At 44.1% G+C, this 27830-nt stretch overlaps 1 protein-coding gene across 2 annotated transcripts; it reads right to left on the bottom strand.

The window, feature by feature from the left end:
- Positions 1 to 393: 393 nt before the first annotated feature.
- clcn1a (chloride channel, voltage-sensitive 1a) lies at positions 394 to 27811 on the bottom strand. Of its 2 annotated transcripts, none has more exons than XM_062529339.1 (23): positions 27752 to 27811; positions 19749 to 20004; positions 19041 to 19172; positions 18394 to 18522; positions 17600 to 17733; positions 17336 to 17413; positions 17063 to 17141; positions 16719 to 16844; positions 16282 to 16366; positions 14336 to 14437; positions 13707 to 13791; positions 12725 to 12880; positions 12220 to 12289; positions 11753 to 11863; positions 10732 to 10945; positions 9318 to 9451; positions 8664 to 8851; positions 8009 to 8090; positions 7483 to 7568; positions 6570 to 6614; positions 5334 to 5438; positions 4719 to 4805; positions 394 to 2733 (listed from the first exon to the last, which is right to left on the bottom strand). In XM_062529339.1, exons 1-23 carry the CDS (start codon positions 27800 to 27802, stop codon positions 2215 to 2217), a joined length of 3054 nt encoding a protein of 1017 aa, XP_062385323.1. In that variant the 5' UTR covers positions 27803 to 27811; the 3' UTR covers positions 394 to 2214. The 2 variants fall into 2 exon arrangements, with proteins under 2 accessions (XP_062385323.1, XP_062385324.1); XM_062529340.1 differs by having other exon boundaries at positions 8009 to 8075.
- Between the last annotated feature and the right edge of the window lie 19 nt (positions 27812 to 27830).

The following is a 27830-nucleotide window of genomic DNA, read 5'->3' as shown; positions in this document are numbered from 1 at the left end:
CCTGAGAGAGAAAGAGAGAGAGAGAGAGAGAGAGAGAATGTGTGTGTATGAGAGAGAGGAAGCAAGGATATGATAGAAATAGAGAGAGTACTGTATGTGTATATGTTTATATGTGTGTGTGTGTGTGTGTATGTGAGAGAGGAAAGAGTAAAGATGAAAGAGAGAGAGTGTACGTGTGTGTGTGTGTGTGTGTGTGTGTGACAGAGAGGAGAGACAGAGAGAGTGTGTGTACAGTATGTGTGTGCTTGAGAGGGGAAGGAGAAGACATAAGAGAGAGAGAGATCACAAGAAAAGAGAGAGAGTACGAGAGAGATCACGAGAAGAGAGCAAATGTCCTTGTAAGGTCTAGATAAACACTCCATGCCCCCCCCCCCCCTCCCCCTTTTTCCAGCTGTGGCAGCTTCTGATCTTTGAGATGGCAGAGTATCCTTTCACCTCTCACAGCCGAGTGACCACAGCGGGCCACAGGTGAACACAGGTGAACACAGGTGAACACAGGCTCACTGCAGGCCGGGACTAAAGCCACTCATTGGTTCTTCCACATGTCATCCCTGCTGAGGTTACAATTGTACACCTGTCGCACAGTTTGTACGTGGATGGCAGTCCTTGAGTGGTGAGTATCATGGGGTTATCATGTGTCATCATCATTAGTTTTTTGTATTTTTATCAAAGATTGTATCGATCGTTTGAGATTCAAATCCAGGTTAAGAGCACTTTGTTGAAAAAGGCCGATAGCTGAAAGAAGATTTGAAGGGATTTTTTCTCTAATGGGATCTCAAGGGAAGGTTCAGCCTACAAAGTAAATGCTTTTCATCAGATCTCTCCATATTCCTCTAAACCAAACAAAGCATTTGTTTGATTTATACTACAGTATGTAAAGAATGCAGGTAAAATACTAGTTATCCTATGATAATTAGGCTGTGAGGTCATTTCAAAGACGTCCTCTCACAAAGAAAATGAGAAAATCACAAAGAAAAAAAGTGAGATATTCACCTGCAGGCATCAAGAAGAAGCCTCAGCATACTAATGGCTCTAGACACAGGACTCGTCATTGTCAGAAGAGAAACCGATCTCCATTTCAATTTCAGTGCCAGACACAGGAATTTAAGTGGGCGTGGAGTTGGAATGGGCAACAATCCCTGTTCATATTTACTAAGGCATCTCTTTTCTCATTTCAAATCTGAACAGAGTGCGTGGAGCTAGAAGACTTGTCAGTTTTTGACACTTATGCATCACTGAACTTGACAGTGATAGTACACTTCGTCCGGATATATAATTTGCGCTAAATTAAAATAATGCTCTTTAGACAGCCATAGCATTTGAAACAGAATAACTGTAATGGTAAAGATGCCTCTCCATCGTAGCATGATGTAGGCCTACGTATGTGCTCAGTAAAACTAAAGGAGAATCCAGGATTGTGGATATTTAATAGCTACCAAGTCTAGAGGCACTTTTACGGATCAATATAAGAATACTAATTGTATAAATCTGGGAAGCTAAATCTTGTGATTCAAAAAAAAAAAAAAAAAAAAAAAATCCATGCAACTCAAATGCTACATATCAAACAACCATATAAAAAAGCCAGAATAACCTGGACACAGGTTTCCCGAAAGCCTTCAACGTTTCCCAAGCAGGAGAGGATCTCAACTGATCCATTCATTCACGTACATCACAACAATAATGAATAAGAATGAGTTTTAGTTTCTCTTGAGTTTTCCTTGATAATGGGTGCAACGTCATTTGAGATATTTATGCTTTCTTTTCATTTGTCTATGTTCTAATGATCATTTCGAGACAGACAAAATGAGCTGTATAACAATAAAACGGTCCTTTCTTGTATTAGATAATGTATTCAATCTCTTTTAGCTACCTTTGCCTTAACGAGATGCTATTTCTGATCATACTAATTCACAGGTAACAAAATATGACGCATGTTACATTTTAAGGCATTCTTTAGAATGAGAAAACAAAATCTAGAATGATCCATCTTGTTCAGAAATAACCCAATTGCACCACAAATGACTCAAGACTTCAAACTCAACCCAACTACAGTCTGAGAATAGAGAAAGCGAGATTATTTAACACAAATCTTTCCAACATGATAAAAAAAAAACGTTTAAAAAGTAAAAAATAAACAAGACATCACATCACATCACACTCCCTCCCCCCCTACACACACACACACACACACACACACACACCCCTCCAGATGAGTTAGATGGGCTCTTCCTCATCGCTCTCCTCCAACAGAACCGCGGGAACCCGCTGCAGGATGGAGAGGGGGATGGTGGAGGGAGACGGAGGGGTGGGGGGCACCTGGGAGGGGTCTTCGCCATCGCCGGTGCCGGTGCCAGTGCCGGTGCCAGTGCCATCGCCGGCGCTATCGAGGCTGCTGCTGCTGCCACTGACGCTGCTGCTGCTGCTGCTGCTGGTGCTCTCCACGGGCACCACGGCCTGCCGGTGCACGCCCTCGATCCACACCTCCATCTCCTCCGCCGGGTCGGGCTCGGGCTCGGGCGCGGCCGGGGTCGTGGGGGCGGCGGGCGGAGGGTGAAGGGTGAGCGCGGGGGCGAACGGGGACGTCGACGCGTCAGTCGGGGAGGTCGGCGAGGACGGGGCGGACGAGGTGGAGGCGTGCGGCTTGGCCGACTTGCGGCTGGGGTCCCGGAAGCTGGCCAGCGGGGGACGGAGCCTCACGCCGCTGCGGGTCGACCCCTCGATGGCCTTCTGGAGCTGCAGGCCACACACACGTCACACATGTCAAACATCTGGAGGGTTCTAGGCTTTTGTTCTTTCACTGTTTAATTTATAGCTTATTAATTGACAATACCCCTGGCAATTACTAACAACTTCACAGATTAATCACACTCCGACACAAATTAGGCGTCACAGGCAACAGTAATAGTTGTGAATGTGTCAATGACTGGCATGTTTTTGGGCCTTGTAACAAAGCCACATGGTGAGATCACCTGGCCATGTGCTGCAACTGCACTTTGATTGCCTACTCAATCACTGTCTACTGCACATATATACTCTACATACTGTACAGTTAGGAACAAGTATTCATACCCCTGATAAATATTGGTTAACAGAGAACAATATCAAGATTTTAGAGTGGCCCAGCCTAAATCCATAAAAAAGTGAGCACAAGACCAGAGTGGTGACAAAGAATCGTTCCTGCCTCAAAACCCGGATTGCTGCTAAAAAGGTGTGATCTACAATCATATTGTGGAGACTTGGAGGGGCTTAGTGGGTATTATAAAAACATTCTGAAAGCTGTAATGGCAAATAAACATGTTTCCATTGATTATTTCAAAAGAGTATTGAATAATTTTGGATGGATCAAAACATTTTTGGATGTTTTAAAAAAGAGAGATGAAAACGCCTTTTCTGATTCCACATTTCTACCACATTGTCTTTCTACCACAATCTTTTGGCATGTCATTTTCAGTCAGAACAAACATTGGTCAAGAGAAAATCAACATTAAATCAATATTTGCCAGGGGTAACAGTTGTGTACCTAACTGTGCATACACAAATAGATGCCACACAGTATATATCAGAATTGCAAATGACTATATCTGTCAAACATCAGACATACAACCTGACCACACTCTATTTTTTTAGAAGTATATTTTGTTCTGCACGTATACACCACTGTCACGTCTGGTGTAGCCAGTTGCACTGATTATAGTGGAAGCTAATTGTAGCAGCAGACGCTACACGAGTGGAATGTGTCTGGTGTAACCTGACTGTTAGCCACTGTCTGGTAGCGCACACATTTAATTACATCACATTTATTCATTACGCAACTTTCATCCAAAGTGACTTTTCAAAAATGAGGACTAACGTTCAAGCAGGAGACATTTAGGTAGCAATTAATAGGACATCAATCAATGCTTTTACCAGAGGATGAGATTGCAGACGTTTTAAGTACTAGCAGAAGTTTGAAGGCACCCAACAGAGGTGAAGAGATCATTCAATTCATAAAACACAACACACATAATAGATGGCCTGCCACCTGATATGAGAAATAAATGTGCTGTGTTGGTAAAAGGATGACTTCATCAACTCTGGCTGGAATACTGAACAGACGCAAGGCCTCCTTCAGCTCCTCTGGAGTCCCTCCAACCCCCTGTCACTTCACATTCTAGTCTAATGCACGTGACTCATACAGCACACGGTGTGTGTGTGTGTGTGTGTGTGTGTATGTATGTGTTTGTGTGTTTTTGTGTGTGTGTGTGTGTGTGTGTGTGTGTGTGTGTGTGTGTGTCTATGTGTGTGTGTATGTGTCTAAGAGAATATGTGTGTATGTTTGCACGTGTATGTATGTATGTATGCTTGTGTGTACAAAATGCATGTGTGTGTGTGTGTGTGTGTGCAAATGTGTGTGCATGTAGAGTGTGCACACATGTCCGTGAGTGTCCATGCGATGTGGCTTCTCTCCAAGTGAAAGGTTGGGCTTACGCTTAAGGTTCCATGGAGGGGGAAAAAAAGCAAAGGGCAAGGTATATTTTTAGACTAAAACCGGAACAGGAAAGACACTAGGAGACGGAGCAAGGAAGAGAGAGAGAAAAGAAAGGGGGACACACAGAGAAACAAAGAAAGAGAGAAGATGGAGAGACACAAGGAGAAAAAAGAGATAGAGAGATGGGAAGAAACAGAACGGGATGAACAGAGTCATAGCATAGATTAGAGCATGAAAGTGTGTGACTCACCTCCTTGAGTGCCACAACTCCGACCAGTTTGCCAATACTGGTGACGTACGCGTGACTCAGGCCCAGCAAGGAGAACAGCGTGTGGGTCTATGGGGAAGAATAACAGGGATCAGATGATATTGACAATCAGGTCATGGGCTTAATGGCACGGTTCACGAGGGACTGTAGAGTGAAGTACTCCCTAATACGAGGGTATCATCTGAGCGGCCATTAATCGAATGAGGTGTCCATCACAAAGCAATGGCTTTTTAGGTATTTTGAGTTCACAAACAATCATAAAAAAGAACAATATTATACAGTATATATATATATAGGTAGAACATCTCTGGAGAGTCTGCTAAATGACCTCTAGCATAAAATCCAAACACAATACAAATCTACCCTTTAAAACAAACATCAAACCCCAAAAAATGTTTACACTTCATTCCAGGTTGAGTGAACTCAGCCTTGTCAGCTAAATGTCATCTTGAACTAAACACTAAGACACATGGGTGTGGAAACAGCATCTCCTTCCAGATGCTCAGTAGTGTTACTCCTATGCCGTTAGCAGGCCTCGCGGGTGTAGCACTCTGGGCCGCACCCTGTGATTGGGATTCTGAGGTGGGGCTCTCGCACCTTATGCAGCGACGTCCGCTCCACCAGCTGGAAGGGCGAAGGGTCGATGCGGATCTGATCGATCTCTAAGGGCTCGTCCATCTGCTCCTCTTCCCACGCTTTGATCTGAGCCGGGCCAATCAGAAATGAACTCACGATGAACCGCCATATATACACACACACACACACACACACACACACACACATGCATACACACACATACCGCCGTGGCCCTGTCGTGCATGCTAATACAAGCGGTGGATTAGTGACCAAAGCCGGCCTGAAATAGCGGTGAAGGTTGGGGACTACACCGGAGCAAAGGCGTGGAGTGTGGCAGATCGAAACCTATCACTGTCACACAGCAATAACACCGTGTTCTTTGTTCTGGTTCTATGGCTTGTCAACCGAGAACACTGATACTGTTCTGACATTCCGTAAACATATCAGTTTAACGGAGACACATCCCTTGCATTAGTGATACCTTGTTTCTGCCACTGTATCTTAATATGCAGTCAAGCCAGAGCTCAGGATGACTAACAGCTGTGTTACTCTGTCAATAGACTTCACCTTTATACTCATCACCTAAGGCTACCATGCAAGGCAAGGCAAGGCATGTTTATTTCTATAGCACATTTCATAGGGGTAATTTTATGTGCTTTACATAAACAAAAGCAAAGAGTAATAGTACATACTGTAGAAGCATACAGTAAGTGATGCTGGCATCCTAGATGACCATTGTTATTTCTGATTGAATGATCTGATGAGCTATTTGAATTTAGGTTATCATCTTTGATTTAGGTTATTATATACTTCATATACTGAATCAAAATGATCTACAGTATAATATAAATCCATTTCCTCTTATCCGTCACCACTCATTCTATTTAGTAGCTGATAAAATGCATCATTTATGAAAAAAAAGAAGTGTAAACAAATTATCTGGTAAAATATTCACTGTCTAGCGTATCCTAAAAGGGCCATTAAGCACTTAAGAACAGTTGACCTGAAAACAACTCACCACTTTATATTCATTACAGTCAAAACAGAGGACCAAGCTCGTCAAACAACATGTGACATTCAAAACAGGAATGAAATTAAACATTTAAAGAATGTGGCTATGTTTAATGTGTTGTGGATAAAAAATAAACAAGCAGTTGACATTGCATTATACTATACCGTGTAGCCTATCTTAGAAGATTAGCGTTAGTGTAGCGTTAGTGTAGCGTTAGTGTAATGGGTAGAAAAGGAGAAACAGACCTCCTCTGGAGTCATGGAGTCAGTCAAGGCTGGAGGAGACATGTCCTGAGAGAGAGAAAGAAGGAAAGAAAGAAAAAAAGAAAGAAAGAAAGAGAGAAAGAAAGAAAGAAAGGGGAAAAGAAAGAAATTGAGAAAGAAAGAAAGAGGAAAAGAAAGAAAGAGGAAAAGAAAGAGAGAAAGAAAGAAAGAAAGAAAGAAATTGAGAAAGAAAGAGAAAGAGTGATTCCTGAGATGTGATTGTGTGCAATGGCAATCCTTCATGAAATAAAACTGACAATAAACAATGTCAGCATTGAGTAGGAGTATTGTGTTGTTCTACTTTGTTGTGAACTTTGATGAACTTATTGTGAGGCCCGTAGGTTAGGCTTGTGTTTCCTGTTTCTGTTATCGTCCAACCCTGCCTGTCAAATCCAGCAGCAGTATATTGGAATTTGTTTCATAAGAGCCATTAATCATTTTGTAAATCATTCCCCCTCGCGGTCATATTTTTCCTGGATAAAAATGCACCCACCCACACATGAATGCACACCAACACAAACACAAACAGACAGACAGACAGACAGACAGACACGGACACACACTCTCTCTCTCTCTCTCTCTCTCTCTCTCTCTCTCTCTCTCTCTCTCTCTCTCTCTCTATCTCTCTCTCACACACACACGCACACGGACACGCACACACTCTCGCTCTGGCTCTCTCACACACACACACACACACACACACACACACACACACACACAGGCAGATACACACACACACACACACACACACAGGCAGATACACACACACACACACACACACACACACACACACACACACACACACACACATACACACACACACACACACACACACACACACACACACACACACACACCTCTCTCTCTCGCAAATACAGACAGACACACAATGTACCTGTGTCTGACCTTCTGTTTGTCTGTCTGAGGAGGGTGAGAAGATATTCCTCAGAGTTCTTCTCACCGACTGCAAAGGGCCTTTATCTGGCAAAGACAAGTGAACAGGCAAAGGGAGAGGTGAAGAGGCAGGACTGGAGGGTTGGGGGGGGGGGGGGGGGGGGGAGGGGATGAAAACGAAGGGAAGGAAATGGAAATAGAAATGACAAAAAGAGAGCAAACACAAAATGAAAATGATGAAATGAGAATAGCATGGCTGAAGAGAAGCAACTGGATATTGGAAAAGAGAAAATGAGAAATTTTATGTCATCGCCTTCTCTCTTTTTTTTTTAAACAAGATGGTGGAGTTTCCTAGGCTCTAGGAGTCCCATAACTGGGGCAATCGGCGGGTGATATATCCACCAGAACAGATCTGATTGGGGCGCTTAGGATTTCACACCAGGGGAGCATTCTGATAGTGGTAGATAACAGCATCGTGCACCCCGGGGGCTTTGTGATTGGTTGGAATCTCAGTGCATATTACTCACCAGGAGTCGTGTGATTGGTTGCCGGCTCCGCGGGTTTCGGGGAAGGGAAAGGGCCGTTGCGCTCTTCCTGGTTGGGAGAATTCTGAATAGCATTAATGGATTTATTTTTTGAATATATACGTCATACTTTATTGTAAGATATAGACAGAATATTTTTAGGAGTTACAATTCGTCAAAAGACAAATCGAAACTGGAACACTGTGAATCTATTCACAACAGTGAAGGTAAGCTCATTAAGTCATATAGGCCTCGTAAAGAGCATACAGGCCTCATAAAGGTTTTCTTTTTAGATCATTTTTCTGCTTTTATTTTGATAGCACAGTGAAGAGAGACATACTGTAAATGGGAAATAAATGGGAGAGCAACTGACCAGAGATGTAAAAGTCCTTCAGAAAGTAGAAGTCCAGCCATGTATTGATTCTACACTTAACACAGGTGATTTCACTAATTAGCTGATCTACCTACAGTAGCTTAAGAGTTTTGCTAATTTGGATAAGCTAATTAAGGGAATGGTTCAAACAAAATTGTAGCAGGACCTTTACTTTCTGAAGCTGGACTTTTACATCTCTGGAACAGACACACTGATGACAAATGTGTATCTCGCTGCTTTGTATATGAATGTCCTCTAATACAGTATCAAAACAGTTGGACTGACTTTGTCTCCGTTGTCGACGTCCGTCTCCTCGTCCACGAAGGCGAAGGACTCCCAGCTGGCTCGGACGCAGGACTCCTGCTGCTGCAGGCCCTGGCTGTGCATCATGATGCGCCGCTCCACCGATAGCCACCAATCGCAAAGAGCCAGCAGCTCCGACCGGTTAACGGAGCCCAACAGGATCATGTTCTCTGGAGGAGAGGGAGGAAGAGCGACAGCCTCAAAGGTCAACCGGGCTCGGGATCGTGACGTGAAAACTTTGCGGGCAGCCATGTTGGCAGCCTCACTCCTTAGTTTACTCCCGCCTGTTAGTGTGTTCCTGTTACTTGCTTTTGCCTTCTTGTTCGTATGTTGCTGTCTAGTGGGGTGTAACAGCGCAAGAGGAAAAGAATCGCTATTACTATACATTTTCTGCTTCTTGTCTTCTGCATCTGAATGAATGGGTTATTACTGTACATTTGGAGAGCTACCAACATGCCGGCAATATTCCTAGAATGCAACACGTGTGCCCGAGCCCTATTGTGGGACGGATGAGTGGCACATTTCCGATATAGGTCTCTGATGGCTTCTGGACTATATGGGAACATGACGTCCGTCCATGTTCAGCCAGAGGGTGCTTTCAAGCGGTCAAGGAAAAAGGTCAGAGGTCAAACGTACCTTTGGAGTCCACCAGAGGGATGGTCTTGAGGGACACAGAGTCCAGGAGATAAAGCAGCTCTCGGCACGTTGTCTGGGAACAGACGAATTTCACCTTCCGGACCATGATGTCCTCAACAAAGATGTTATACTGACTGGGGATAGGAGGGAGGCAAGGGGAGATACGGAGATCAGACAGCTGTCATCACCCTACTCAAGGCATGATGGACTACGGATGACTAATGTTGCCTTTAACGGCTTGGCACAAGACACAATAGGCGATAGCTCTAGTAAGACCCTTAGCTATGGATCTCCAAAATGGCTTGGAACATACTGTTCATAGTTATGTGTATGTAATGCTGGTAATGCAATGTGTCTGTACCACCAGTGTGTGTGTGTGTGTGTGTGTGTGTGTGTGTGCTGTTTACTATATTTGAAACAATTCTGTTGTGTTGAAAGTCGGATTAAAGGATGTGTTTGTATGTCGCCACGTGTACTAAATTTGGAAATGCTTTGTGCTTTATTTATACTGTATGTGTGTGTCATAAACACATACTGTACACAAGAGGGGAAAGCTTTGGTCAAACACCATGTGGGTGTGTATGCATGTGTGTATATGTGTACAGTATGTGTGCATGTAAGAGAGAGAGAGAGCGTGTGAGAGAGAAGGAGCCGACAGGTGTGTATCTGTGTAGTATGTGCATGTGTGTGAATTCACAAAATGGGAAACTAAGATGTACTAATTTCCCGACTATTAGCCGTGGCTTACACATTGATTTTGCTAAATTTCTTCAGCTATGAGGTTAATACAGGGGGGCATGGTTTTGTTTCTTTCAACTTGCATAAAACACTGCGGCTTATACACAATGCGGCTTATATGCGGGACATTACTGTATCTACTGTCTTCAGCTTTAGATGTCTAACACACTTCCCATGCACTAACCATGCACTAACCATGCACTTCTCTCCCTTCCCTCCTCTACCACTTTCATCTTCTACCACTTCTCCCTCTACTACGATTTGACTAGTACTTATAACTTCTGTACTATCATTCTCAAGTTATATTACTGATTGATGTAGTATCAATTCCTCCCTGAGGTCGCTTCTGCATTGTAGCTTCAAAAAGCTTTATTGTCTAATATGTTGCCATTTTGGGGAAAAAATCTTTTGAATGAACACTTATGTTATTCCTCATTTTTGTAAGTCTGCTTGTCTGCTAGATGAACAAATGTAAATGTATGTAGTTGTCTTTGGCCACGTTTCCCAGATTCGTTAAGAAGCTCATTAGTGCTAAGAACTTCTTAGGAGCGTTCTTAGAACGTTCTCAGAGCGTTCCAATTAGCACTTAAGAGCTTCTTAACGAATCTGGGAAACGCGGCCTTTGACAATGTCCCAACAGAGCCAACATGTCTGCCTCCGATGGCCAGTTGCTTACCTGATGTGTCCAAATCCCAGCTCGGGCAGGTAGGGCAGCTTCTTCACCTGGATGATGGAGTCGTAGAGGGATGGCTGCAGGCCCTGGGCCACCATGTTGGCCAGGATCACCGCCACCATCATGGGCAGGATGTGCGAGATCTGACCCGTCAGCTCGAAGCAGATCACCGCCGTGGAAACGGTGTGAGTGACGGCCCCCGTCAACGCTGCGGCGCCTGTGGGGGGAGGGGGGAGGGGGGAGGTGGGACACACAGGCATGTACATATATAGCAAACAGGAAGTCAGCAATGGAACACAGGAAGAGGAGAGAGGAGAATATATAGAGTATACAGAATATAGTCAATAGAACATTTGTGAGGATAAAAGAAGGTAAACATAATTAGTAAAAACACTTTTTTACACAATGGACCAACTCGAGAAGCATATTGAATGGATGATAAATTAGCTGAGCGATGGAGAAGGAAGTGCATAGCAAAGGAGAAAGAGGAGAGGGGAGGGGAGAGAGAGGAGAGAGAGGAGAGAGGAGAGAGAGGAGAGAGAGGGGAGAGAGGAGAGAGAGAGGAGAGATGGGGGCTATTTGAGTAATTGGGAGATGCAAGATTCACAAGCTCGACCATTTTGATGTTTGATTTATGTGAGTGGATACAGCATGTTTGGCTCGGGAACAGACCAGGGTTCTGACATGCCCTAAGGGAGACTGCCCTAGCGATTCCTGTGGAAACTAGATGTACCGTGCACAATACTGAAATACTGCATGTCAGTTGCAGTGCTCGCTGTACACAAAATTCAATGTGCAATGTTGTTAGAGTGTGGCTGCAATGCAGCATGGCATATTATCAAAACTTTTGAAATGGCAAAACGGAAAACTAGCAGGCGAGCAGCCTTCTTAATGAGGCCTAAATGCAAGCAATTGAGGCAAGCGGAAATGTCAGAGAATAGAGCAACAGTGCAGGGACATTTAGTGATCTCAAGACAAGGACATATCACACGCACGGGTCGGAGGGAAAGAAGGGCAGACTGACCAATCACGGCGTACCCTCCAGGGATGATGCGGTACAGGATTCCGTCAAACAGGATGCCGTGAGGGAAGAGGGCGGCCATGATCTCTCCCACCAAACGTCCAAACGACGCACCTGGGTCAACCGCAGAAGTTACCCAGCATGCAATTAGCCACAGCAGTGTTCAGTCTCTATGGCGTATCCACTGCATGTATCTATTATACCATCATGCATTCATAGATTCTTTAAATGGTTATTCTACATGTACTGTATATGGTCCCAGAATGAGCATTTAGTTGTGAGAAAAATCCTAATATCTCTCCCTGATATCATACTATTTCACAGTTGTAGTTTTAATTTACACAATGATTATCCCCATGAAAACAATTGCATGTAGGCCGAAAGAGACTTTTAAAACAGTTAGAATATAATATGATATAGAATTGAAAAGAATAGAATAGAATAGAATAGAATAGAGAGAAATGAAATACCCAGGACAAAGACAGGCATGAAGGCTCCTGAGGGGATGGGCATGGTAGTAGACACAGCAGACATCCAGAACTGTAGCAGAGGGAAAAGTCTTCAGTCACACTAGAGTGTGTGTGTGTGTGTGTGTGTGTGAGAGAGAGAGAGAGAGAGAGAGAATGTGTGTGTGTGAAACAGAGAGAGTGTGAGAGAGAAAGCAAGATAGAGAGAGAATGTGTGTGTGTGTGTGTGTGTGTGTGTGTGTGTGTGTGTGTGTAAGAAAGAGAGAGAGACGGATAGAGTGTGTGTGTATGTGTGCTTGTATGTGTATGTGAGAGAGTGTGTGTGTGAGAAAGAGAGTGAGAAAGAGAGAGAGAGACAGCAAGTGTGTGTACTGTATGTGTGTGTGAGAGAGAAGGTGTGTGTGATAACGTGAGAGAGAGAAAGAGAAAGAGAGAGAGAGGGTACTGTATGTGTGTGCTTGTGTGTGTCCATGTGTGTGCACATTTGCGCCTGAAGTGGAAGAAGTACCTTCATGACAAAAAACAGAAGCAGGATGACAAACACACTGACGTCAGGGTGCAGCCAGGCAGCAGAGCGCCCCAGGCCAGGAGGAAGTGGGTTCCCCCACACCTTGGTCCAGGTGAAGTTATCAAACAGAGAGTTGATGGCCTCCCTGGGCATTAACTACACAAACAAACGGCATCGGACGACAAACAAACAAGTAAACAAAACACGTTAACAGTAAAAACAAACAAGTACAGGGAGTTAGTATATTCTGATCAGTTGTACTCTCTTGCATTTAGACTCAAGGATGTTGATGTAAATAAATACATAAATAAAAATAAAATAAATAAAAAGATTTTTGCATCGCCTAAATGCCTTCTTCATATTAAAGATGCACTTCTAAATGTTTCAAACTGTTATGGGTTTGTCAAAGGGACCAAGCTCAAGCTGATTCATGTCAGAACAAGCTGTGTTCAAAAACTAGTGGCTACAACTTGTATCAAAAAATCCATAGGAACTCACCATACTCCTTAAATAACCTGAATATGTAGTCATACTGTTACAAATAATTACAAATATATTATGTTGCACACTTACTGAAAATAAAAACTCAAAATGTCATTTTAGGCTAACTTGCATCACAATTGATTAGTTTCCCCACACTTTGCAATAGCTTTGCCATCTCATAAAATGGTTGCAAGTGCCTTGTCATGAAAGCACTCGTTGTTCCAGATCAGATGCTTCAGACAGTGGTATATTGCGAACTCAAATGGAAGCACACCGTTCTGAAGCCATCTGAGCCAGGGGCAATTGCATGGAACAAACTGCCTATTTGACTGTGAGACTCCACCGTCTGAGTGCAACCAGCGTCTGAGACTTTCATTTGTCTGGGTACGTTTTTTGCTTTTAAATGGCCTTCTAGGTCACCAGCACTGGCATTTTAAATAAGTCCAACCACCCAGGCAAGACACTATATAGGAACAGAGAGAGGTGACATCAAACAAACCTCTCCAGCCATGAACTGTCCGAATCCAGGGGGGAAGGTCAAGGTGGTGATCACTAGGGTGACGACCCCGGGGAATATCAGCCGACTAGATGCACAGAGGAACATGGTGATCGGGTATCAATATCAAAGTTCAAAAGTTCAAAGTTTATTGTCATGTACTCATTATAAAAAGCATTTATAAGTAATGAAATTCCTTGTGCTCAAGTGTCCACTACAACTACAGAAATACATTAAAAAGACAGATAAATAAATAGATACCATAAAAAAAGACGGGTTGGGGAGCACCAAGGGACACCCAGGAGCAACAGGGGCAAGGAAAAACTCACTTATTCAGGAAGAAACCTTGGGCAGATCCACGGCTCAAGGGCCAACCCAACTGTCTGGGGTCGTGCTAGTAGAGGGAGCATGTAAGTGTGTGTGTGTTTGTGTGTATGTGTGTGTGAGGGCAAGGGAATCCTAAGGGCAGGCATGCGTGATGTCTTGGGTGGAGTGGTGGTGGGACAGTTAAAATAAAAGGGGGGGGGGGGTGGGGTAATATCAAGCAAGTACATGACGATGAACTTCGACAGGGCCCGTAAGAAGCCTACAGTATGCTATGGCTGTGTTTCATCCAGCGGGGGTGTTCTTACTGTCTGGTGAGGAAGCGCGTCAGTGTGTTGGGCTTCCTCATGTACAGCACCACCTGCCGATTCAGATACACGAAGAAGGCTCCCAGGAACCCACAGGAGATGCTGCAGAAGAGGCACACAGAGAGCAGGGAGCCATTTTGAGTCTCCCTGTTCGTTACACCCCCCACACCCCAAAGCCTGGCCAGCACAGTAGTCATAAATCTCAGCCTTGGAAACCAGATCCTACTGAGCCAAGCATCCCTCCATCATTAAGTAAGACTCTTACTCAATCCTTGCCACAGTGCAGTGTTGCATACACCTGGGGGTAAGTATACTACACGTACCAAAAACATATAATTTACAATGATTTATCGATGCTTTAAAGAGAAACTATGCAGGATTGGCGATTTCATCTCCGGTTTCGGTTTTCGTTTTCGCTCGTTTTATTTCTCTGCAGATCTTCCCCTGCAACTTTAGCGTGTATATTTATACATATACAGTATAGGCTGTATATATAAATTGCAAACGTGGTTCTTCTTGTTCTTTACGCGTCTCAGACTTCCAGATGTAAACAAGGAGCGATCGCCTCCTGGACAAACTGCAAGGCTGCAATAGCGGATAGACACTGGGGGCGGGAGGAAATATTACTGTTTTCGATAAAACTGGTCAGTCAAGCAAAACAACGATTTCTAATCAATTTTATGACTATGAAAAAGTTGCATAGGGTCTCTTTAAAGGAACATTTTTGGGAAATAACCTTATCTGCAGTCTACCCCAATTTGTGTGCAATAATCCAGTGTGACGACGTTTAGCATTCACTGGAAGTGGGTTGGAATGTCTGAATGCAGCCAACATTCCTGGCAAACATGTTTACAGTAATAGAACAGTAGAACAGATTTGATGTAAACACTACATAATTTTGATTTAATGTTTTGAGGTTTTACACATAGCTTCTGTCTTAACAATCAGATTGAAAACGACTTCAAGGGGCCACATGAAATCCATGTTTTTAGAGTACCACAACTGGCTTTGAAAATGAATGCCTTTTGCAAAATTTACTCATATTTCACCATTATTTTTTCTAGTTAAGATGTGGTGAATGGAAACATTTTGGACTTGGCCTACTGCATGTGTCATAAATACTGCATTCAGTTGACATGGTGAACTCAATACAACATAAAATGTAGCTGTGTCTCCTCAATATTCTTACATCTCTGTCCCTCTATATAGTAGTTGAAGCGTTTATGGAGAGGACTTAATTTGTGGGCTCTGAGACATCGATTCAGACTCAAGAAATTCAAAGGGACAAAGATGGAAGAGGGTGGAGGGGTTGGAGAGAGATGGTGGTGGGGATGGGACTGGTGATGGAGAGGGGTGCTGTGTCAGTGGTTATAAGAAGACTGGAGGGGAAGGCGGAGGATCTTAACCTGGAGCATGCAGAGAGTCGATTAGGGAAGTGTTTCCCAACCTTTTATCCTTGAAGGCCCCCTTACCTGTGTCTAAGACAAGCCAGGGCCCCCTACCCAAACTCCTACCCGCATACACACACAAGACATTGTTGTATTTAACAATCGGGGTCCGGGGATGAACTACCAATGCCTAGCGTAGAGGTCAGAGGTAATAAATAGCTACATGAATTTAAATGTGGAAAAAACTTGTTTTCATTTGGATTACACATTTGGAGTTTTGAGTCTCCAGCTGGGTGTGCTATTGGGATCTTCTACATTTATTGTCCGCAATTAACTTTGGTAATCTCACAACCTCAGCCTATAGGCAGCATTGTGCGGACCCCCCTGCAATCTCTGGCGGGCCCTAGGTTGGGAACCACTGGATTAGGGAACTCTCCGGTGGGAGGGGGGGGGGGGGGGGGGGGTGGTTGGGGTGTGGGGGAAGGAAGTCCAGCACTGTGCACACAGCGGCATCACTGGCCCTCACCACGAACGGCACGCTCTGGCCCACGCTCTCACCCAATCACGGCAAATGCCGGCAGCTCCTGCAGGTCGAACGGGAAGTCCATGCGGAATTTGGTGCGGAAGAGAGCAGTGATGGTGACTAGAGAGACAGAGAACATGGAGTGAGAGAAAATAATGAAAAAAAATAGGAAAAATAATATTCCATTTTTCCATAAATTACATCCTGACTCATATGAGGCTAGAGTTAGGGCTTGGTATTTGATAGCTCATAGAAAATGTATTGACTGTTTGAGGACTACCCAAACAATGTGTATCAAAACGAAACAAAATAGACATAATCTATAGCCTCAAGTAAGTAGAAGAATTCTAGATGTTAATATAGTTTGTATTTCTGCTCATTTGACAGCATAGACAGTAGGCTAGTCATGCCAAGTCTACCACAGTGAAATAGCACTACACCACACCCTCTGAGGGATGAATGGCCACTTTACCTGTATCTTTGTTAACTACAGAGAGCACTCTGAATATGAAGGCACTGAACACAGCTGCAAAGTATCCTCTCCAGTAATTCCTTACAGCAAAGTAGGTAGAGGTGACCTCTATACTGAATAGCACCCCTAGTGGCAAGGAAGGGAAAAAAACATTACATTAGTCTTGTGACCAAAAACAGAGTTGAATGGGTAAACAAACATACAGTAGGCTATGTACTTAGATACATATCTAACTAATTACATATCTGCCTATTTTTTGTGATTTTTTGTAATATGAATCTGTAAAATGAGTGGCATATTTGTTAAAATCGTGAACTGCTGATCTGAAGATGTGGGCGGCTCACCTCCCAGGGGGGTCCCGAAACAACATCCCACCCCGACAGCACATCCCACGGTCAGGATGTCAGTGTAACAATAGGGGCTCTACTGACACATAGGAGAGGGCATGAACAGAGAACGACAGGGTGAGTGAGAGAGAGAGAGAGAGATGCTGGGCCCAAGCACTGAAATAGTTTCATAATGATTAAGCGTCTCGTTTAATTACCAATGGCAAACACTTGATTTTCATCAACAAAAAAATAACCAAAAAACAGTTTTCACCAAGTTCTTCTACTTACCTGGTAGACCCCCGAGAAGAAAGTCATGAACTGGCTGAGCGAAGCAGCACAGATGCTGGCAATGTGAACAAAAGGACCCTGTTTTAAACAGACGACGAAGATGACGAAGAAGAAGATGAAGAGGAAAGAAGAAAGGGGGTACAAAAAAAAGAAGCATAAACCACTTTGACAGCGCCGTGACAGAAAGGCAGAGGGCGAATAACAAGCAGACGAGAGGAGATGGAACTGGGTCAAGAAGTGGGTAATGTGAGAGAGGGCACCCACCTCTTTGCCTACAGGCATGCCACTGCCCAGGCCGGCCGTCAAGCCCACAACCTTTGCAGCGAATGCCCGGAGAGTCAGATACTCCTTCAGAATCACACCTCGCAGGATGGTCTTCAGCTCGGGGATACCAGAGCCTGGCACACCAGATTGCAGCCGTTAGACTGACATTATGAATTTCAGTCGTTAGACTGACATTGTAAATATATAAATATAATGAGACCTAAAGCCTTGTGAAAAAAACATGGTTAAGTAAAGTGAAACCGAATGGAGTCAAAGGTGAGACGAGGGCAAATTGAGGTGCTAAAATTGTGTATTTTTTATATTTAGTAAAACATAATGTCTACCGTAATTTCCGACTCTAATTAGCCGCGACTTACACATTGATTTTTCTAAATTTCTTCAGCTATGAGGTTATTACAGGGGGGACGTTTAATATGGTATCATATGGTTTTGTTTCTTTTAACTTGCATAAAACACTGCCCTGCGGCTTATACACAATGCGGCTAATGGAAATTACTGTACTTAGTATGTATGCTGTCTTTTTAATTCTTTCTACAATCCTCAAGAAATACATCTATTGTAAATGTTATTGTGGACTTGTGACAGGTAGCCTACAAATGGAAGGATGGAGGAGTCATAATTCAGTGTAAGATCATAGTTCAATGTAAGGGCATCAAAAAGGCTAGTCAGAAACATTTGGCAAATATCCATGGATCAGCACTTGGCAAATGATGCCCCCCTGGCACAGTGAGGATAGGACACTGGCATAACTGGGCACAGGTCATGCAACTCACCGATAGCCTGGGGTGCCACCAGGTGGCAGAAGAAAGAGGCGAACATGATGAGGATCATGGGATACGAGACCCACGCCAGATACTGTAATGGAATATTACCCCGCAGCTCGTTATGGATCCACTTGTAAGCTGATGGTAAGAGAATACAGAGGGAGAGAAAGAGAGAGAGAGAGAGAGAGAGAGAGAGAGAGAGAGAGAGAGAGAGGGGGGGGGGGGAGGAGAGAAGAAATAATGAAATACAGAAAGAAAGAAAGAAATACAGAAAGAAAGAAAGAAAGAAATACAGAAAGAAAGAAAGAAAGAAAGAAAGAAAGAAAGTGGGACCAAATAAGAAACAGAAAAATTAAGTACATGATTGTGTGGAGAAAGCTAAAAGGGCCATAAAGGACCATTATAAAGTAATGAAGAATGGTGGAAGAATGCAGTTGACATTACTATGATAGAGAGTAATAAAAAGGGTATGGATCCAAAACAGTATTACACCTGCAAGCTGATCAGCAAGCACTAGCAAATAATTCTACAGAATGTGAAATTAAATCACCACTTCTATTCTCTAGAAATATAGTAGCCTACAACATTGTGTGTGTCCTTTCTGTCATAAGTGTGATGGAGGATGGTACAGAGGAGAGACGCTGGTTAATCTGTACCTTGTAGACTCTTAGCGCTAACATAGTCCATGCTCCAGCTGACCAAAGCCATAGAGACACCCAGCAACACCAGGAAGATCCAGTCCTCACCCAATCTGGACACCAGGAACTTCTGCACACGTGCCACACAGTCTGAAACAAGAACACGTGGAGGAGGCTGTTCCTCTTCGTAATCATCTTATCATTCTATACCAGTTTTGTCCAAAGCCAAATTCAGCAAATGAACATCACAAACCAATTATATTATATACAATTATGTAAAACATAATTATTATACGACTAATTTCAATCAATCAAATACTTAGACTGTCTTTATTCAGCAAATCAGTTGTTTTGGTACACTACACACAGCAGGTCATATAGAGATGAAAAGTGTATCCCCGATTTAAGAAATGAACACAGGCAACAGAACAGCATGGGGTGGTGATGAATTGCTGTGCCCTACTCCCACCATTAGCCAGGAGACTAACTTTTAGCTCATCATGTCCAACAGCTGATTTAAACTTTGACCTCTCACCTCTACGCTTAGAATAGGATTCTAAATAGAATAGGAACATAATACATTTCAGTTGACATTATAAATATAAAAAATATAATGAGACCTAAAGCCTTGTAAAAACATGGTTAAAGTGAAACCGAATGGAGTCAAAGGTGAGACTGGGGCAATATCCCCGTATTCAACAGCTGATTTAAACTTTGACCTCTCACCTCTACACTTAGAATAGGACCGCCGCTTCTTCAGCGAGGACATTTGGCCATGTTCGGATTTTGAGCTTTTTCCGATGTCGGCCTCTGTGTCGGGGTGGCGACTGTGATGCCGGCCATGGTGGCTGCGGCTGTGTCCACGGTGGCCATGGTGATGGTGGCCGTGGTGATGGTGTTTCTTCCATTGTCTCTCGGTCAACAAGCGAGTGGCCTCTTTCCGACGGGAAGAACCCGGATGCTCATGGTATTCCCCATAAAGCTGTAGACAAGTGAGCTATTGTTAGCGGTCGGACATTACTGCATTATTCAATCATCTGTTTTAACTAGAAAAGCACTCAGAGAGCGCAGACCTCCGCCAAGCGAAAACATAACCGCCTCCTGGATCCAGACGGTAATACGGATCATTCCCAAAGTTTAATCATTTCAGACCTTCCCTGAAAATGTCATAGAATCCATCCATAACTTTTTGAGTTATCTTGCGAACAGACAAACAAACAGACAGACAGACAGACAGACAGACAGACAGACAGACGGACAGACAGATAAACGAATAGACAGATAGACAAACAAACAAACCCCAATGAAAACATAACCTCCTTGGCGGAGATAATAATTTGCAATATAAACCTAATGCCATTGACATGTACAAGCAATTAGCATGAGCAAGTGGTTCATCTTTGCCAATGTTGTAAGGTTAAAAGCTAGCTGTGTCTGACAGTTTGTTATCATAGTTGACTCATAGTCAAGGGGTGACTTTAGCACTTAGTAGCACAATGTAGATAAATTGTTGAAACAATGGAACTCAAGGCTATACCAACAGCTGACAGAGACAAGCTGTTTGTTTTTTCCTCTAGACTCCACCAGAAACACCTGCACCAGGCTAGTTTCATTACAGATGGCAACTGATCCTATCCTGATCCTAACATGGTCCTCCTTAAAGATTGATCTGTTTACTAGAGAGACTGTTGGTAGTTATCTTATTGATCTGCTAACAGGCTACGCTACGCTACCAGCAAGTTTGACTTGCCTGAGAGCTGAAAATCAAAATGGACGAAGCTGGGTTTCTAGCCATGGAGCTATGGTTATCGGGCCTGTCTGAAAAACATCAGGTTAGGCAGCTTCCTACACCTAACAATTTCTCAGAAATAACTTGGTTGAATATTGGTGTCCTCTTGTTCTTACTACAATAATCCTATTTGTTTACAATCCGGCTGTGTGTGTTGTCTAATTGTAGAACTTACAAACACGTATATCCTCTTCTACATAAATAAATAAACACACACACACACACACACACACACACACGCAAACACACACTTATGATCAGCTTGATCAGAGATACACACTTAACCCCACCCCCTCCCACACACACACAAACACACACACACACACACACACACACACACACACACACACACACACACACACACACACACACACATACACACACACATGCAAACACACACTTATGATCAGCTTTTGACACTTCACTTTGACACAGAATTGTTTTGCTGCTTCCACAGTAGAGTGAAATGCATGGGTGTATAGGTCATGTTCACACAGCAATAATAAGGGCATCCTGAAATAGACAAAAGTACTCAACAGGATTGAAAAACCCTTTCACAGCGGAAGCGCATCACTCCATTTAGATTTATAACTCTGGAGTCTTTCCAGACATGCCGGAAAGTGATCGTCTAACCCCTGCGCTGCCTCTCCTTCTCACACACATACCGAGGCCGCCGCGGATCACACGCAGGGACGCACCGATTCCCACGCTCTCACTCATCACACAACGGACACGGCTCTTATAATACACACGCTCCGAGGACCTGCTCACTGTACTAGAGCATGTCAGAATGCCTAGCCTCTCAGCACAGCCATCTAAATTACAAGGTTTTTTTTTCTGTCAGTTTGAGCTACATGTGAATATTTCAATCTTAGCACTTTGTACAGCAAGTCAGCACGGTTAAAAATAACTCAAAAATCAAATTGGCAGTAATTGGCAAAGCCAGGCCTTGGCCAAACTGACTCTTGTTTATATTTTTGGTTTCAAAGACAACTGTATAAATTCAGGCCATTGAACTACCTGATCCTGATCTGAAAGTTCCTGGCAATATCCCATAGGGACATTCCTTACACTTTCACTTTTACTTACTCCTCATCCTTACACTTTTACCTCAGTTTCACACATGCTCAGCAACCAAAACATTCTCTAGCCACCATTCTGTTTTGTGTATCAATTCAGGAGGGCAAAAAATATCGCAAGGGAATGCAAAAGGAGCGCTAAAAATACATTTCCATCATGTTCCTTCAACGGCTCCGTAGTTTTGTAGGCCTACTGTATATCAGCTCAGATGCCATCCTTTTTTTTTAAACCTACTTAATCCTTCAACAGGGAAGTTTTGAATATTCTAACAGAATATCCTGTTCCTCAATAATGCAAGGTTCTACAATTCCATGTTGAATTCAATGAACCCAGATATTCTTTAGAGTGTTCAGTGTCCAAGATTCCCGTGACGGTACCGGTCGCAGCTACAGTAGATGTCCATCTGATCCATGAATATCACCAACTGGACCTAAGTAGCCTACTGTACCTGCTGCCACCACACCTCAGAAACTCTCTTCCAGATCTAATCCACTACTGGACTGGAATAGAGAAAATACAATCACATCCACAATTCACAAATGTGGCTGCCCCCACGTCACCAACTTGGTTTCCATTGAGTTATTTAATGTGAATTTCTTTTCAATTGGAATCCTAAGGGCAAATGCAGAAAATGGGTGTTAAGAATGGATCAACTATAAGGACAGGGATTCTTGCTGATTTTGCTTCCGTTTTCTTTTGACTTTGGTTAATATTTATACTTCAGTATTTATACTTACTATTCAGTCTATAGGCTACTATATATTTGGTATGACAATTTAGTACCTTATTACCTTTTCTACACTCTGATCGCTTATAAGTTTGACCGAGCACTCTTAGAATCAGAAAAGAGACTCAGTGAAGCCAGCTCCTAGGCTGGGTGAACCCTGCCTGAACTTTCGGGGAATTTGAATTTCGCCTGGCAGCTCAGGCTGGAAACCAGCAGATCTAGATCCTTTGTGTTACTGCTAAAACCTTTGGATCCAATCAGAAACGGCCATACTCTAGTCCTGGCCAGCTACAGAAACTTTTTCTTTGAAAACAGAATAAAAACTTGCCCTGGAACAGTTCATACAGCAGAAGGACGGGTTTGTGATTCTACCGACCGGCTTTGGTAGGCTAAAAGTTTAATTGACCAACTAGCCCCGCTCGTGGCAATTGCATATGGAGTCATTTGAACGATGCCCATGATCACGCCTCTTTTGCAGTGGAATCAAAGCGCCGTTTCCCCAGAGTAATGTTCAATCTTAAAAGATTGAGCTTAGTATGGTGAAAACCAGACTAACCAGCTCCAACAGTAGATTAGAATTGAATACTTTATTTATTTTGTGTGTAAAACTGCATGTGTGTGTGTGTGTGTGTGTGTGTGTGTGTGAGTGTGTGTTTGTGTGTGTGTGTGTGTGTGTGTGTGTGCGTGTGTGTAAATAGTATTATACATACATATTATGCATAAATACTTGATTACTAATTAAACTAATGTTGACAGAAACTATTTGGTTTTATTACACTTTTGCATTGCCAGCCCTTTGCCTACCTTAAGTTTTGCAACCTGACAGCTGCTCCCTACTCCTCTCTTGATAACAAGTTTCCATTTCAAGGAGCATAAAACAGCAGATGAAAACGTGCGCAGACGCACATTTTCTGAAGCTGAATTATTAAACCATGAATACGGCAATGTGTTGGCTAAGGACTGACCCTGGATCAGTGGCAGACTGGATGCCTGAAGGCCTGAGCGGTCAACAGGGACTCTTTGGGCTGCCTTTCAATAAGCTCTCAGCACCTCTTAATTTAGTATATACGTGTACCAGGGCCTGGTCTTGCAGCCGCTGGTTGCCCTAAGGGACTGAATTAGGCATGTCGATTCACACCAAGCACAGGCCGCTCAGCATCTGACAGCTTGGGAAACCCTTTAGACATCCAGCTGAGGTGGTTTTCCAGTGGTGCATTGTGGGTATTTCTCTGTGGCAGTTATCCTCGCATGATCCCAAGCACTGTAGAGAGCTGCTCGGATTTCACCAATAAAGTGGATCAAACACCTCTTGGCTGGATCGGATTGATGCCTCGCTGTAAACCACTCAGTAGCTTTGAGAGGCTGTCAGAACATTATAGCCTCTGGATTTCATGCTATTCCTTTAGAGGGAATATTGTCATACTGTAGATGCTAACACACACACTATGATTTTGGATAAAGCAGTAATCGATAAAGATCTAAGAAATATAAAGGTACAGCGTTTAAACTACAAGAACTGTCTGTCACATTAGAGTATCAAGTGGTGCTCACATAGCACAACCAAAAGGGTATGGCATGAATGGTGACAAAAATATACTGCACTCAAAATGGCAAGAAAAGTATATTACAGTATATTGCAGGATGAAAAAAAAAAACTAAAACACATCTGTCCCAGGCAATTCCCCTAAGATATTAGCACGCATCCAGCACAAATGTGGCATGGCCTCTTCCTCTCCCTGGAAAAAAAAAAGAAATTTCTGAGGGATTCAGAAACTGGCAGTCAGAACTAAATAGCAGTTGACTGCAGGCCCAATCCAGGCCAATCCCAGCTGCCATCAGGGAGAATACCCCCCCAACACACACACACACACACACACACACACACACACACACACACACACACACACACACACCCCAACCCACCCACACCCACCCCCTTATGCCCTTCATCCCACTATCTCATTTGTGGCTTTGAAGAGCCCACTGGTGTCCCTCCAGCTGGAATTCCTCTTATTAATAGGGACCCGGGGCCTAGGCATCACGCATATGCACATAAGCTGAACGTAAACACGCCGAGGCTTCAATCAGCTCCGCCACCCATCAACAGAAATCCTTCATTAGCGCGCTAGCTAGCACGGCTATTGTTGTTTATCCTTAGCATGTCACACACACACGCAGAGCGTGTCCAGGACTCAACGGATACTATATGCAGGCCGTGCCAGGCTACGCTATGCTATGCTATGCAAAGTTGTGTATAAATCTGATCGTCAACTTGACAAACAGGGTCAAGATACAGTCCAGGTCAGGTGATCTGTCCATCTGTTGAGTATTAGGCTGTGGATTCTGATCCCCTCCTTAACTGCAGTTAATGTTGCACTGACCAGCACATTTGTATTACTTTGGCCACTTTGGGGCAATTATAACGGTCATCTTTACCATGCATTTGACACCACTATTTTAATCCGATGGTTCACCTTACATGCTGCATATTTGATAATGTATGCCTCACGTATATCATATAATTCACTCCTCGCTGGAGCTCTCTCTCTCCGTTCCCTCACTCTATCTAGTTACCTTCAGACATTCCCACAGTACATATAATCCCCTGCTTTCTCCATATTTCACCCCTCCCTCTCTCCCTGGGCTTCTTCCCTCTTCCTCTGTCACCACTATCTCTCTCTCTCTCTCTCTCTCTCTCTCTATCTCTCTCTCTCTGTCGCTCTCTCTTTCTCTCTCGGCTCCTCTGCCTCAACATCTCTGACCCTGCTCCCCAAACTTCACCCCCCTACCCTCGTCTCCCCTCCCGAACTCCCTGGGTGTAACCCTACTCTCGGAGCTATTTATACCAGCGCGGTGTGACCCAATGTTCACAGACACACTTCTACACACACCTCTCTCTCTCTCTCTCTCTCTCTCTCTCTCTCTCTCTCTCTCTCTCTCTCTCTCTCTCTCTCTCTCTCTCTCTTCCTCGCCCTATGGGTGAATCTCAATCTCTCCCTATCTGTTCACCTGTCAATCAGAACCCCCCTTGCAGAATTGGGGGGGATGCAGAGACGGTGTTATGGGACTTCAAAGTTGAGATGCACACCCTTAGCGCATAAAATTGTCACGCACAGCCTTGAATATTCTAGAATTAGCTCGTCCCTTTGTAGGATATTCTAGACTAGAGTATTCTTTTTCGGAATCTTCTAGAAAGTTCTCCCGTGCAGCGCTAATGGTGTTTTGCCTCCTATTCACGCTTGAATGGAAATGAAATCAAGCATCAGGCTGCGAGAGGAGAGGGAGCGTCCAACTGCCATGGCTCACGTCACGTGACAGAGGTTTTAACCCTCTGAAAAGCTTCCCTCCAAGAAGAGGAGCAGGACAGGGCGGCACGGCAGTCTGTTAGGCAGAGTGTGAGCTGGTGATGGCGTGTCAAAGTCAAAGGTAATGCTCCTGAAGGACTTCTAAATGGGGGGCTTTCCCTGCGCATACGTCACAGCCAGCACCACGTGCCAGCGCTATTGTGCCCACCCCTGCCAGGCTTTCACTTTCCCGGGGCCCCCCGACCTCACTACCCATCCTTCCACACGCAGCTTACACAAAGCATACACGTGTGCACGTGCTAACGTACACACACACACACACACACACACACATGTGCACATGCACACACACACCGACACACACCGACACACACACACACACACACACACACACACACACACTAACACACACACAAATCACGTACACACGTTCCACAAGCAGTGATGACAATGGAGCAAAAACAATGTGCTGCGCTGAAAAAAAGTGTCACTTCTGAATATAGTGCCGGCTCCCTGGGTGACTGTGTAAACACAGGGTTATCATGGAGCACATGGCAGCATGTCAGCTGCTAGTCTAATACACACAACCAACACACACACACACACACACACACACACACACACCTAAACATATGCTAACACACACACACACACACACACACACACACACACACACACACAGATGTACACACATGTGTATCCATACACAACTACAGCCCTTATCTACAAATAGTATGGTTCTGGTTGTTGGTTATTGATATTTATCAGACGCTTTTGTCCAAAGCGACACACACACACTCACAATGCTCTTTTCTCTCTCCTTACTTCTCACTGTCAGACACACACGCCCGTACTCACACCCATGCTAACTAAGCACTATCCGTAATCTCAGGTGTTGCCTTACAGTACATGCTTAAACTGAGAGGAGCACTTCATGAGCACTGCCCTCTTGTTTGCCTCCTCGTCCCCTCTCCTTGCCACCCACAGGTGTGTTCGCCATCGCCATGACACCACGTGATGGAGAAGATTAAGAAATATCGAGTTTCCCCCACGGCAACATATACTCATGTTTATCGGTTCGTAGCGGCGGACTTGAGGTCACATGCCTTATGGCTATACACATATCTCTGAGGCCACATGTCTCTGGCGGCCGAATGAGCGAGAAACAACACAACAAAACAACAACTTCCACTTCGCTTACAGTACAAAGCAGCTTAAAGGTTTTTTGGTACAGAAACTAAAGACTTGTGCCAGGTGCAAACGCAGTCAGAGATGGTTGGAGGTGGAAGAAAGAAAGAGAGAGAGAGAGAGAAGAGGTGAAGGTGGAAAGTGAGAGAAAGACACAGAAAGAGAGAAATGAGTAAGAGGAAAGGGACCCAGACAGAGAGAGAAAGAAAAGGAGAGAGAGAGCGCAAACAAGAGAGAGAGAGAGAGAGTGAGCGAGAGCTCCCCTTTAAACACCTGCTTTTCATCACAGGTGGCCGTCCCGCGCTAAGTGTTTCCCACCGGCTGCTCGCCCGTTTTCAACACGTCCTGCTCTCTGGTCACAGGGCAAGCAGCCCGGCGTAGCGCAGCGCAAGCTGTCGCCGCAAGGCATGCAGGGGTTGTGCAAGATGTCGCAGGAGCAAGCAGGTGAGGCAATGCCAAGCACACCACAGAGAAGGCAGAGAGGAAAGAGAGAGAGAGAGAGATAGAGAGAGAGCGATAGAGGGAGAGAGAGACACAGAGAGAGAGAGAGAAGGGATGAGAGAGAAAGAGTGTGAAAGAGGGAGATTGTGGGGAGAGAAGAAAAAGGAGAGGAAAAGTTGAGGAGATAAGAGAGACTGACCAGGGTCTGTTGGTATCTCAGAGCCTTCCTTTGCGACGCATCTGCGGCCATTGACACACTGTCACTGACCCAAAAATAA

This window comes from Sardina pilchardus, chromosome 24 (assembly GCF_963854185.1).
Source record: "Sardina pilchardus chromosome 24, fSarPil1.1, whole genome shotgun sequence".
In the NCBI taxonomy this organism is placed as follows: Eukaryota; Metazoa; Chordata; class Actinopteri; order Clupeiformes; family Clupeidae; genus Sardina; species Sardina pilchardus.
Note: the sequence above shows the minus strand (reverse complement) of the source record. Positions and strands in the feature narration are given on the sequence as shown.